The sequence below is a fragment of the Panthera pardus genome, unplaced genomic scaffold, assembly GCF_024362965.1.
Source record: "Panthera pardus isolate Hobbes unplaced genomic scaffold, ASM2436296v1 HiC_scaffold_3, whole genome shotgun sequence".
Taxonomy (NCBI): Eukaryota; Metazoa; Chordata; class Mammalia; order Carnivora; family Felidae; genus Panthera; species Panthera pardus.
The window spans coordinates 29,784,554-29,797,159 of NW_026526876.1; the positions used below are offsets into that span (position 1 = coordinate 29,784,554).

At 57.1% G+C, this 12,606-nt stretch overlaps 1 protein-coding gene across 1 annotated transcript; it reads right to left on the reverse strand.

Annotated features, from left to right (window-relative positions):
- Positions 1–4,251: 4,251 nt before the first annotated feature.
- Positions 4,252–6,465, reverse strand: SPPL2C (signal peptide peptidase like 2C). Its single transcript, XM_053892724.1, has one exon. The coding sequence runs from the start codon at positions 6,393–6,395 to the stop codon at positions 4,362–4,364; it is 2,034 nt and encodes a 677-aa protein (XP_053748699.1). The 5' UTR covers positions 6,396–6,465; the 3' UTR covers positions 4,252–4,361.
- Between the last annotated feature and the right edge of the window lie 6,141 nt (positions 6,466–12,606).

Consider the following 12,606-nt stretch of genomic DNA (forward strand, 5'->3'; position numbering starts at 1 on the left):
CCCTTCTCCAGGACACCTCCACCTTCTCACAACAAGCTTCTAAAGCGTTACCCCTGGGCCCGAGGGGCTTCAGAACTCTGCTGATGGGTAGGTTAGTATATATTTTTGGAATATCATCCCTAATTGTGGTTATTCCAAAGTTCCCTAATGGAATGCCCCTCCCTGGCCCTTGGGGTGTGAGCCCGCCTGCTCTTATCTTACTGACCAGCAGGTGGCAGCACAAAAGCGCTCAAAATTCAGCATTGCTGGAAAAAAGGCACAAAACCTTCCTTGCTTCCATCTAACTACAAAGGGACCCACCTGCCCGGCTTGCTGGAGGTGTCCTTGTTCACCTGCCCACCCACCACATCCCACTGGGCCTGGATGGAGCGACCAAAAGAAGAGGATGGCTCCATTTCTGGGAGCTCAATCCTGAGGAACTATAAGCTGATTTGGGAGAGATGGCATGTGGGGGCATTTAAGTGCTGTCCTGGAGATTTCTGCTCTAAAACCTGGTGTCATGTAATGCGATAATGTGTATGCCTAGTCTGTTGTCAGTGCTTGGCAGATGTTAGCTGTTTATACCCTACCTCAACCCATTTAATCTTTATAACAAACCTACAAGGTAAGTCTTAGCAAAAACCGTTTTACAGATGAGGTATTGAGGCGCAGAGGGGTGGCCTTGGTTGTTCCGTGTCACGGGGTGAGTGCATAGCCGTGCTGAGCTTTGAGGTCTCAGTGACCCAGAGTCCAGCTGCGTCCTCCTGCGCTGGCTGAGGAGACGCTTCACACTGAATCACAAACCTTCCTTCTCAACATGCACGACTACTCCCCAGGGAGAATGGAGGGCTGTACCTCCTGGGAGGCACAGGGTAGAGGACTGAGTAGATCCTGAGTTCTCCTGGAAGAGGAATGCTTTGCACACCAGGATGTGTGCGGGAAGGGGTGTTGAGGCATGAAGCTGGCCCCAGCTGTTGCGCTGGGAGGTAGAAGACCAGAGTTGTGTTCTATTTCTGCTATCCCATTGCTGTGTGACCTTGAGTAGGTCCTGACCCTCTCTGGGCTTTCCTTTCCTCATCTATGGATTAGAGCACCTCATGGGTCCTTGCTGGTTCTCACTCTCCAGGGAATCCAGAAGGGCACCAAACTCTTCATTAACTCAAAAAGGCCAAGGCTGCCACTATTCACCTCATGGGGTTCTTGCCGGGATTAAATGAGGCCACAAAGAGAAACGCTGGGTAGCCTGAGCAAAGCACGGCCCCGGCGCCAGGCCTCGGCCACCTGGAGCCCTGCATGTGGCCTCAGGAAGCTGGTTTCTGCCCTGGCCCTGTCTTAGGCTCCACCTGTCACAGGTGGAGCTCTCCCGGAAGCAGATGCTAAGACGGAGTCAGGAATGCCAAGGAAGTAGAGGAAGCAGGCGGGGCGGGGCCGTCAGACTGGGAGGCAGGCCTGCCTCCATCTCTGCCGGGCAGCGGGGCTTGGGGGCAGATGTCCAAGCCCTGGCACCGCTGTCTTGCTTGGTCATGAGCTGGCCCTCCGAGTCTCCCATCTTCCTGCAAAGCAATTGGGCCGGAATGCAGAGACGGCCCCTAGAGGGCGCTGTCGACCACATGCCCTCCTTGAAGGGGCGTCTGGGCATCGCATCGCAATGTCTGCCTCACCAGGAAAGGACCGCCCTGCCCTCTGGGGTGGGAAGTCCAGGCATCAGCACCCTCACTCCCTCAGGCCCCAGGCGGGCCTGGTGGGGAAGGGCTCCGTCGGAAGGGAACAGCAGCAACAGGTCAGAGCCCAGGTGCACGTGTGTGCACAGGTATGTGCGAGGGCCCAGTACCGGGCCCACACATGCGTGTGGAAGTACGTGTGTGTATATGCATGTGTATCCGAGGGCCCTGTATGGACGTGTGCGCATATCTTCACGCGTGTTCAGGTGTGTGTGTGTGCACATGTGCAGCATCCTGTGGCCCTCTGGGGGAGGGGGGCTGCCAGCTCTGGGCACCTCTGACAGGTGGCGGCTTGGTCCGGCCACCTGGCTTCAACCCAGTCTCTGGGAAGCAGACTGGCAAAGTGAGGCAGAGCCCACAGCTAAAAGGAGACGTTGGCTCTGGGGTCAAGGCGGGAGCAGAGGCCCGTGGGCCACCAGAGGAACAGCACTTACAAGATTTCTGGGGCCCAGGCTCAGCCCCTGACCCATATGGTTTGTGCTCACCGCAGGCCCTAGGTAGATCGTATTATTCTCCCCATTGTCTAGACAGCGTGTCCTCTGAATGCTTGCCTCTGCCGGGTCGGGCCGTGAGGACAGAGTCCGACTTGCCCTTCCCTGAGTCCAGTTCAGACCTGGATGGAGGGTGGGGCCTCCCCCCCTCAGACCCTCCCCTTGAGAATCTTCCTCTTGGAGGTAGGCATAGGCCCCGCCATGGGGACACCCACTGTGCAGGCCCCTCCCTGACCACAAATTCCTGGGAGACAGGTCCTTTGTCTCCCCCTCTGGGGGCGAGGGGGCCGAGAGCCCTCCCCACCAGGCCTGGTGCAGGGATGTAGCCCACCCCTGGGAGGCCCAGTGACGCAGGGCAGCAGTGGGGAGGCTGCTTGGGCTGGGGGTGAGCCAGGGCCTGCGGAGGCCCCTCTGTCCGGGCCAGATGGCTGCCGGCTCCAGTGGGAGGAGCTGCCAGCTCGGCCAGTCAGTGTCCTGGCCCAGACTCCACGCTCTGCCCTTGTCCGGCTCGGGCCTTCAGGTGCTGTTTGCGGAGGGGCCAGTGAGGGGGCTTTCTTCTAGATGCCTGTTACCTGCACCCCTGCACACCAGGGCCCAGCCAGCCCCTCAGAGTCCCATCGCCACACTGACCAAGGCCCTGCAGGAGCCCAGGGAGGTGGCCTGCACGGTGGGGCCTTCTCCACCGTGTCCCCTTTTCCTCCATAGTTCATGCTGGATCAGCCCCTCATTCATTCGTTCGTTCATTTGTTCACTCATTCATTCATCCACTCCTCCAACAAACAAATCAAGCGCCTAACGACATACCATCCCTGTTCTGGGCTCTGGAACCACCTGGATGAACAAGACAGAGTGGTCCCTGCTCTCATGAAGCTGATGCTGGACTGGGGAAGATGAGAAAACTAGTAAGCAGGTGTAGGGGAGAGTGACTGAGACGGGGCTTTCTTTAGAAAAGGTCTTCAAAGAAGGTCTCCTTGTGTGTGTGGGGGGGGGCATTTGAAATGGGACTGGAAGAAGAAGGAGCCAGCCAGTCCCAATCCTGGGGGTGGGAGGAGCAGGAAGTTCCAGGTGGGGGAACCCTACTGGGGGAGGATGGGTGTGGGGGGGTCTGGTGTGCACTCCTTGACCCGAGGAGGTAGGGGCAGGGGTGCAGGGTGTGGAGGGCTTGGGAGGGAAGTTGGGGCCAGAACTCAAAGGCTTGTGGGCATTGGATTTAGGAGAGTAATAGAAACAGAATGAACATTCATAAAGCATTATGTCAGTCACCTGACATAAGCCAACTATTTCAACCTCCCCCAAATCCTATGATAAGTAGAGTTGTTATTATTATCCCATTTCACAGATGTGGAAACCATGCCCCTAAGAGATTAAATCACTTGCTCAGTGACACGCTGTGGGTCAGTGGCAGAGTTGGAATTTCTGGGGGGACAGCTGGTTCAAGAACCCTAACCGTTGGACCACACTGCCTCTGTGGATACGATTCCCTCACCTCCAACATAGACTCCTCCAGGAGGCCTTCCTGACCCCCGGGTTTGTTTCCTCTGCTTAAGCAACATATAACCGCACCATCCAGCCTAAAAAACCACGGGGGTACTCAAGAGGTCATCTTGTTTATGCCCCTGCCTCCAGGCAGATATGGTATTATAAGTCCCATCTTGAAGATGAGACTGCTGAAGCCAGAAGGGATTGGTCCGTGTCCAGAGTCGGTGAGGGAAGTATGGGAACCAGGGGTGTGGTCGAGGAGCCATAATGGTTCAGTTGGACCCGAGCATGAGGAAAAGATAGGTGATGAGGGATGGGACCTGTCCACCAAGCTGAGGAGCCGGGGCTCTGGCGTGGAGGGTGGGCAGTGGGGGAGAGGGGAAGTCACTGCCCAGTAAGCCCTGGGAGCAAATCCTGGCCTTGCCGAGTAACTTCGTGTGAGTCCTGTGCCCCTCTCTGAGCCTGTTTCCCACTCTGCACGATTTGGGGTTGGCACCTCTCCTAAGAACCCTCCAGGCCTTACATGGACTTACTCTGTGGCCACTGCTTTCTTACAGTCCCAGCAAAAAATGGAGCTCTGCTGGGTAGACACGGAATATCTTTAATGCCCTGATTTCCTTTTGACCGCGTGTGGCTTTGCTCTGAGGTATTCTGCCGGACCTTCTGGAGGCACGTGTCTCCGGGTGCTGGCTCACAAGGGAGCCTGGGTCAACATGCTCTCCTTTACCTTCAAGCCCTTCCTCTCGTGGAGCCCCGTCCAGGGCAGGCCGGCGTCGTGGGCCTGGGCCTGCGCGTGGCCCGGCTCTGAGGGCGATGGCATCGGTGGCATCAGAGGTATCAGCTCCTCCGAGGCCCCAGGGGAGGCACGAGGAGATTCGTCAGTGTCCAGGCTGGCATCGCTCCAGCCCTTGGAGCTATCGCTGTGGCCGTCCGGACCAGCGGCTTCATCCTCGGGTATGGTGGCAATCTCGGCCGTGTCCTCCTCAAGGTTGGTGTCTGAGTTCCCTGCCAGGTGGCTGGCGGCCCCCTCAAACTTGCTGGCTGTGTGGACGTCTGCCGTATCCTCCCGCTTCTGCACGGAGCCAGATGAAGGGGCGCCACGCAGCCCGGCCACAGCCTGGGCGGGTGTCTTAGCTCCGCCCTGGCCCGTCCAGAAGAGGGCGAGCTCTTGGCGACAGGCGGCCACGGCCAGGCTGGTGAGCAGGGTGCTGGACACCAGGTACAGCAGGGCGGGCTGGCCCATCTGCATGAGGACCATGGCGACAAAAGTGACCAGCAGGCCCACGGCATAGGCCGCCGTGCAGGCCACAAAGTAGACCTGGCGGGAACGGACTTGCACATCAAAGCGGTGACAGTAGGCCACCAGAAAGCCAGGGACCACAATGTCACCGAAGCCGAGGATGGAGAAGGGCTGGTCACACAAGGTCAAGGCTGAGAAGCTCAGCCAGGGCACTTTGAGCACCATGGGCAGCCTCTCGCGGCTCACGGAATCTACCGGGCCCGCCGCCACCCCCACCATGATGCTCTCGCCGGTCCTGGTGAGGAGGGGCGTGACGAAGACAAAGAAGACATCGAAGGCCAGCAGGGCCAGCAGGAAAGAGGCACAGCTCCTGAGCGTGGGCAGCCGCACGCGCCGCAGGACCAAAAGGCAGTAGGCCACGCCCAGCGCGTCCTGCAGGAGCCACGCCCAGCTGTCCTCGTTCCGGTGGGCGATCCAGAGGACGGTCACCGCCGCGCACAGGCCGCCCAGCAGCAGCAGGGGCAGCTGCAGGCAGGCGCGGTGGCCAGGCAGGGGCCAGCGGTATTGCTGCAGGGGCAGGTGGCGCACCAGAGGGGCCAGGCAGCTGTAGAGGCCGGTGCCCGCCCCCAGGCCGAAGACGGCGATCATGACGTAGACAAAGCTGTCGTAGAAGAAGTAGAGGAGCAGCATGATGGAGCAGGACAGGGTGACCACCGCGCCCGTCATGGCCGGCGTGAAGTCCACCGGCGCGCCCTCGTCTTCCTCCTCCTGTCCCCGCGGGGCGGCCACTGCTTCCTGCCGGTGGTGACCGCCGGGCCCCCCTCCCCCCCGGGCCCGGCGCCGCTGCAGCCGGTCAGCCTCGGTCAGGCCGGCCCAGTAGCCGCCAGCGGCCACGGTGCCCACGGCCAGGATGAAGGTGATCACCATGTTGTAGTCGAGGACGGGCTCCGGGGGCGCGTACAGGGCCACGCGGACCTCGGCGCTGCCGTGGGTGTGGCGGAGGATGTCGAGCATGTCGTTGTAGCGGAGCACGGCCACGGGGATGGTGAGGCCGGGCAGGGGCTGGTGGGGGTCCTGGGGCGCCGGGGTGGTGTCTGAACACTGCTGGCCGCCGACCCGGCTCACGATGAGCAGCCCGTGGGCGCCTTGGCCCTGAGCCAGCCGGCCCTTGGCGTAGAAGCTGCAGTTGCCCCTCATGACCATGGCGGTGGTGTGGCGGAGGGGCCGCCGGCGGGGGGCGCTGGGCCGGACCTGGAGGGAGGAGTCCTTGCCCGGGCACCAGGGTGCCGTGGTACCATCGTGCAGGGGCAGGAGTGGGGCGTGGTGCAGGTCCCGGGGCAGGGTGACATAGTCGGAGCTGAACAGGATGCAGTAGTCCTTGCTCCAATTTTCTGACACCACGTGGGCCACGCCATACTCCCCTCGGGCGGCGGTGTTGGTGAGGAGGAGGAGGAGGAGGAGGAGGAAGAATCCCAGGAACGCCATCCTCCTCAGCCACCTACTGCTGCATCCCAACCTGGCAGCGGCTCCCAGCGCGGTCCCCTCTCCCAGGGGGTGGGTGTGGCCCTCTGTCATAGAGCAGCCCTGCCTCCTGTCTGGGAAACCAACCCGGGCCCCACCTACCTAATCACAAAGCCGTGCAGCCCAGGCTCAGGGCGGTGCTTTGGAGCACGGGGTCCCTCTCAGGGACTCAGGATCTCAGGATCCTGTTCCCTGACACTGCCTCCCGCAGAGAGGTCACCTGGGTCCCCACTCTGCTCAGTCCCTGGTGGGTCTGGGTCAGGTAATCTGAAATACGAGGTGGGAGGATGGGATGGAGGATCCCAGACACAAAGTCTGGACCAACTTGGCCCCTCACTGACTGGGTGGCCGGGCAGATGCCTCTTCTCTCTGCACCTGTTTCTTCAGCGGCCAAGAAATGGGGACATTGAGCAGAGTGTTTCTGAAGCTATTGCAGACTTTTATTGAGCAGTTACTAAGTGCCAGATACTTTATCTGTACTCAGCGGGCCTTTGCAAAGAGGTATTACTATATCCGGCCGGCCTGAGGCTGCATGCTGTCCTCCAAAGTCCCTGCCTCTTTGTATTGACACATGACCAGAATTTCATTTCTAGCCTCCCTTGGAGTTAGGAATGGCCATGTGGTCAAGTTCTTGCCAATGGAATTGAGCAGAAATGATGGGAGCCCTTCGGAAGCCTGAACAGAGACCATGAGGCTCCTTGTTTGTCCCTTCCCTTCTCACAAGCCAGCCATGGGCAGGCCATTGACTATGGAGAGGAGGAATTGTCCTAAGGGACAGAAAGAGAGGAAGGAAAGGAACTGGGACCCCGGATGTCTACATGGAACAGTGTGTGGAGGGGGGGGACGTTCACTGTGAGATACATTACCTTCCTTGGGCCATTGGCTTCTTGTGGATCTCTCTGTTACAGCAGCTTAAACTTACCTGAACATTCCCATTTCATGGATGAGGAAACCTGAGCTCAGAGAAGCCCACCCCACAGGCCCCAGCCCCCCGCCCTCAGATCCAGCCCCCCTGCTCACACCTCCCTTGTCCAGGGAGCTGCCCGGCTCTGCCCCTGGGCCGGAGGCCTCACCTGCTGCTTGTTCTCATCCTTCAGGCCTTGGCTCCAACGTTATCTCCACCACCATGGCCAGGAGCAAGCAGGCCCGCTTGTTAGCTTTCACTACCACAACTCAAGATTTTGTTTGTGCATTTCCTTGTTTACTTTCTGTCTTTCCTTGGTCGAGTTCCATGAGGACAGGGACCTTGTCTATCTTTCTGCTGCTCTCAGATTCTGGAATAGCAAATGATGCTCAGAAAATGTGTGGGATGTGTGAATGAATGACCCTGTTTTTCTTCTCTCTCTCTTTTTTTAAAAATGTTTATTTTTGAGAGAGAGAGAGAGAGAGAGCACATGCACGGTGCAGAGAGAGGGTGACAGAGGATCCGAAGCGGGCTCTGTGCTGACAGCAGAGAGCCTGACGTGGGGCTCGAACTCATGAACTGTGAGATCATGACCTGAGCTGAAGTTGGACTCTTAACTTACCGAGCCACCTAGGCGCCCCTATAATTGACCCTGTTTTTCAGTAGAAGGGACCAAGGCACAGGGCAGTGAAGAGACTTTTCCAAGGTGACACATGGGTGATAGAGACGAGATTGAAATCCAGGCTGTGGGGTGATGGAGCTTCTGGCTACCCCTGCTGTGCTCTGAGCAGTGTGCTCAGGGGACAGTGGTCAGCCCACTTGTCCCAGATGATTGGGACTGGGTAGCAGATGGATTTGCTGAAAAAAAAAAAAATCACTTGAAGAGGGGACTCCTTAAAAAGTCACCTCCATACTTTACATTTGGTATTCGGAGGTGACACTTTTGGAAGGTAACGATGTCATCAGGGTGGAGCCCTCAGGAATGGGATTGGTTTCACGAGAGACACAAGAGAGGTGACGGGAGGATACGGTGTGACGGCAGCTGTCTGCAAACCAGGAACAGCGCTGTCAAGGGGAACCCACTCAGCTGGCACCTTGACCTCACACTTCCCAACCTCCCTGAACCGGGTAAAATTGTGCTTGTTGTTTAAGCCACCCAGTCTATGGTATTTGTTATACGGCCCAAGCTGACTGAGACAAAGTCCAAAATCAAGGTGTCAGCAGGGCCATGCTCCCTCTCAGACTCTGGGTAGGACCCTTTCCTCACCCCTTCCTCATCTGGGTGGTGGCTGGCGATCCATGTTACTCCTATCTCTGCCTCTGGTCACACGGCATTCTCCCTCGTGCTATATTGGGGCCCATCCAATGACTTTATGTTAACGTAATCACATCTGCAAAGACCCTATTTCCCAATAAAGTCGCGTTGGTAGGCCCTGGGGTTTAGAACTCCAACATAACCTTTTGGGGATCACAGTTTGACCCATGAAGCACATTTTATTTTAACTTTCACAAGGTGCACAGTCACTGATCTTCTGAAGGCGTCTGCTTTGATTATGGGTCCATCCCCTGGAGTTCCAAGTCGCCTTCCTTGTGAGATCCTTGCTGATGAGACACCGTCCCCAACATCCAGCTTTGGGTTCTCTGGGGGTGGAGGGCAGCCTGAGAGGACCTCGCAAAGTGGTCAGCAACTAGAACCACGTAGACTCTGTCAGGCTCCTCCCACCCAGGTATTTCTTTACATTTGTCTCACCGCCACCTGAGTCGACAGCTGATTGTGTGACTCAGATCGTGTCTTTCAACTGAATTTTCACGAGCGACAACATTTCTCCTTGTTTGTGCCATTCCGTTTCATCCACTGCGACAACATTTAATTCGATTATAAACAGTAATTTCCGTGACAAGGGAACTGTCAGAAATACATTAGGGAACAAAGCCAGTAGACTGGTGAGCGTACCCCAGCTGGTTTGGGGACACGCGGCAGGGCCCAGGGATGGGGGGCGGGGCAGGGAGGCTGCTAGCTTCTCCTTCATGGGCTCCCGTCGCTCAGGGGCAGTTAGGGAAGCAGGAACTCTCTGCACCCCGGCACCCAGGTCCGAGCACGGCAGGGCCAGCCAGCCTCTTTCTGAGGGCTGCAGGCCCCCAGCTCCTGATGTTCAGCTCAGACCCTCTCTCAGGGCTCTGCTCTCCCAACATAGGGAGTCTTGAGTCTCTTAAAAGTCAACGACCAGCACCCCTGGTGACTCTGGTTAAAAACGCAGATGGTAACAAGTTCAGGCGAAGATGCGGAGAAATTGGAAGTCTCTTAACGTTGCTGGTGGAGTGGGAGACGCAGCGGCCTTAGAAAGCGGTTTGGCGGGTCCTCAGTAAACGAAGCGCATAGAGTTACCATACGACCCAGCAATTCCAGCCCTGGGGTATATAACAACAGGACTGAAAACAGATATTCAAAACAAACAAACAACCAAACAAACTTGCATGTGAATGTTCACAGCAGGACCATTCACAGCAGCTTGGGATAGGTGGAAAGGACCCAAATGTCCTCCAATGGATAAATGGATAGAGCGAGGTCTCTCTATTATTCAGCCATAAAAAGGAATGAAGTTCTGATACGTGCCGTGATATGGATGAACCTTGGAAACATTATGCTGGGGTGCCTGGGTGGCTCAGTCGGTGAAGCGGCCGACTTTGGCTCAGGTCATGATCTCGCGGTTCGTGGGTTCGAGCCCCGCGTCGGGCTCTGTGCTGACAGCTCAGAGCCTAGAACCTGCTTCGGATTCTGTGTCTCCCTCTCTCTGACCCTTCCCCACTCATGCTCTCTCTCTGGCTCTCAAAAAAATGAATAAATGTTAAAAAAAACTTGTGCTAAGTGAAAGCAACCAGACACAAAAAGAGAAATATTGTATGATTCTACTTTTATGAAATCTCCAGAATACAGAAATCTACAGAGACAGAAAACAGGTTCACGGTGGCAGAGGCTAGGAAGGTGGTATGGGGGGTGACAGCTGAATGGGAATGGGGTTCCCATTGGGGTGATGACAAAGTTCTGTAACTAGACCAGTCTGTGCCCTGATTTGGGGTTCAGAAATGTAGGCTCCTTCCCTTCCCTTGGGCTCCTGGTGCCCTGGGCTCAAAGGATTCTCTTTAGGCTCATTCCCTCTGAGGCTCTTCCTAGGACCTGGCTCACTGAAGTGTCTATCCAATCTCTGCACCCAAAGACCACCCCACCCCCCGCCCCCACAGCCCTGGAGTTGTTCTTCTCTGCGGCTGCTTGGTGCCCAGACAGTGGCCTGCACCAATGCCCTGGTAGGTGCCATCACACAAGCTACAGCAGCACCCACCCCCTCCAGATTCCATCCCTTTCCTTGAGGGCATCCTCTGCATCCGCAGCTTTGCCCCCTCCCTGCTGCTCTTCTTACGGCCTGGGATCTCAAGGTCACAGTCCAGGGTAGGCCAGGGGCAATGTCTCTGCCTTCTGTTTAGAGGACCTAAGGGACACCTGGAGCGTTTATCTTTATCCACTTGGGGCAGCAAGGGCATAGCGGGCCTTAGCCCGGTGTGGCTGCTCAGGAAGGGTGGGGTAGGTGCCCAGCTCACCTGGCCCACTCACTGCCCTCGCTTCCTGGCCCAGTGCTGTCCTAGCTGCATGTTCTAGAGATAGTGCTCCCTCCTCGACTCCCCCAGTGATGAAGGCAAGAGATAGGAGCACCCACAGGTCTCCCTCCATGTCGTCCCCCACCCTAGCGGGGTGCCGGCTGCATTTTCCCAGTCTCCTCTTGAGGCCCTGAGCATATGGCCCTCACGCTTGCTTCTGTCCCCACCTGCCTTGGCCCAGTGGGCAAGGAGGTTGTGCGGCAGCCATCTTTCCAGGACCCCTTGGAGGGGCAGGGGGAGTGGGTGGCAATCTGGTGGCTGAAGGTGGTCTCTGGAGTTCTCTCCAAAAGATGATCTCACTGATGCTTCCGACACACTTAAAGCTTTGAAAAATACACATGGTGCAGGCCAGTCTTGGGCCCGAGCCTGACTGGCAGGATCTACAGAGACTGTGGGCTGTCAGAGGTTGGGATAGGAAGCTCTGGGATAACACAGGGACAGGAAGGCTGGCAGCCTGTGGCCAGCCTGGAGGCCAGGCTGGGTTCGGGAGTGGGCCACCTGATGCCCGTGCTTTGCAGGTGTCAACTCCGACATCTGGCTTTGTGTCTGCATGCTGTTTGTCCACAAATTAAGGACACTGAGGAATTTCCCCAGGGAGGGTATCAGAGGGGCAAAGAACTCCTTCTGCATGTGGGCGGAACATAGTAGAAGCTGGGCGGGGCCAGCCCGGGCTCACATGCCACTGCCCGATGCTCTGGGGCAGGTCTTGTAACCTCTCCGTGCCTCACTTTCCCCATCTGTTAAATGGGGGTAACAGCCCCTGGCTCACAGGGTGGTATGAAGCGTAGGGGAGGTCAACAAGTGAGAGGCACCCAGTAGGCACTCAGTCCATGATAACATTGCTGGCGTTGGAATGCAGAAACCAGCTTGGGTTGGGACTGAGGGTGGGTAGTTGAGTTTGAAGTCGGGCCCGATGAAATGATCCTGAGAGATCCTTGAGCTGGAGGCCAGTGAACCCCTTGCACGGACTGAGCAGAGCCTGGGTGGGTGCAGGGAGACCCACAGAAGCTTCTGGTGGCCTGGGCTGCAGTTAAGTATCATCTTAGGGAGTGGAGGGATGGCGGATGTTGGGAAGGTGGGAAGGGCGTGCTGGGAATCAGGATGGATGTACAGAACCCTCACTACTCCCACCCAGCTGAGCTCAGCAGCTGGACATCGGCTGTGGCATCTTTGGGTTGGTCCGTTCCTCACCTGGGACTTATCTCCAGCCAGACCATCTGAAGCCCTGAGGCCTCCTGCTCACCAACCCCCCCCACCCCGCCCCTCCCAGAGTTGCTCTATCTGTCCTGGCCTCCTGAAGCCCAAGCCCAGTGACTTCAATCACCTGAGGGCGTGGAAAGAACCCTGGACGTGGACCCAGAGGACCTTTGATCTCAGAGGAATCACCAGGCCTCGGTTCCCTTGGCTGTAAAATGGGATGATTCCTGCCTCTGTGAGTCACTTGAAGATTAGACAATAAATATTATAAAGGATTTTGCAGATTGCAAATTTACAAATGCCCACAATTAAGGTATTATTATTTGGATTCTAAAGCCCCCTTTCCTCCCTAACGCGTGTTTTTCCCACATCTGCTTCTCTCCCCAGTCCTATCCCAGGGCATCTGACCCAGCAACAGCAGAA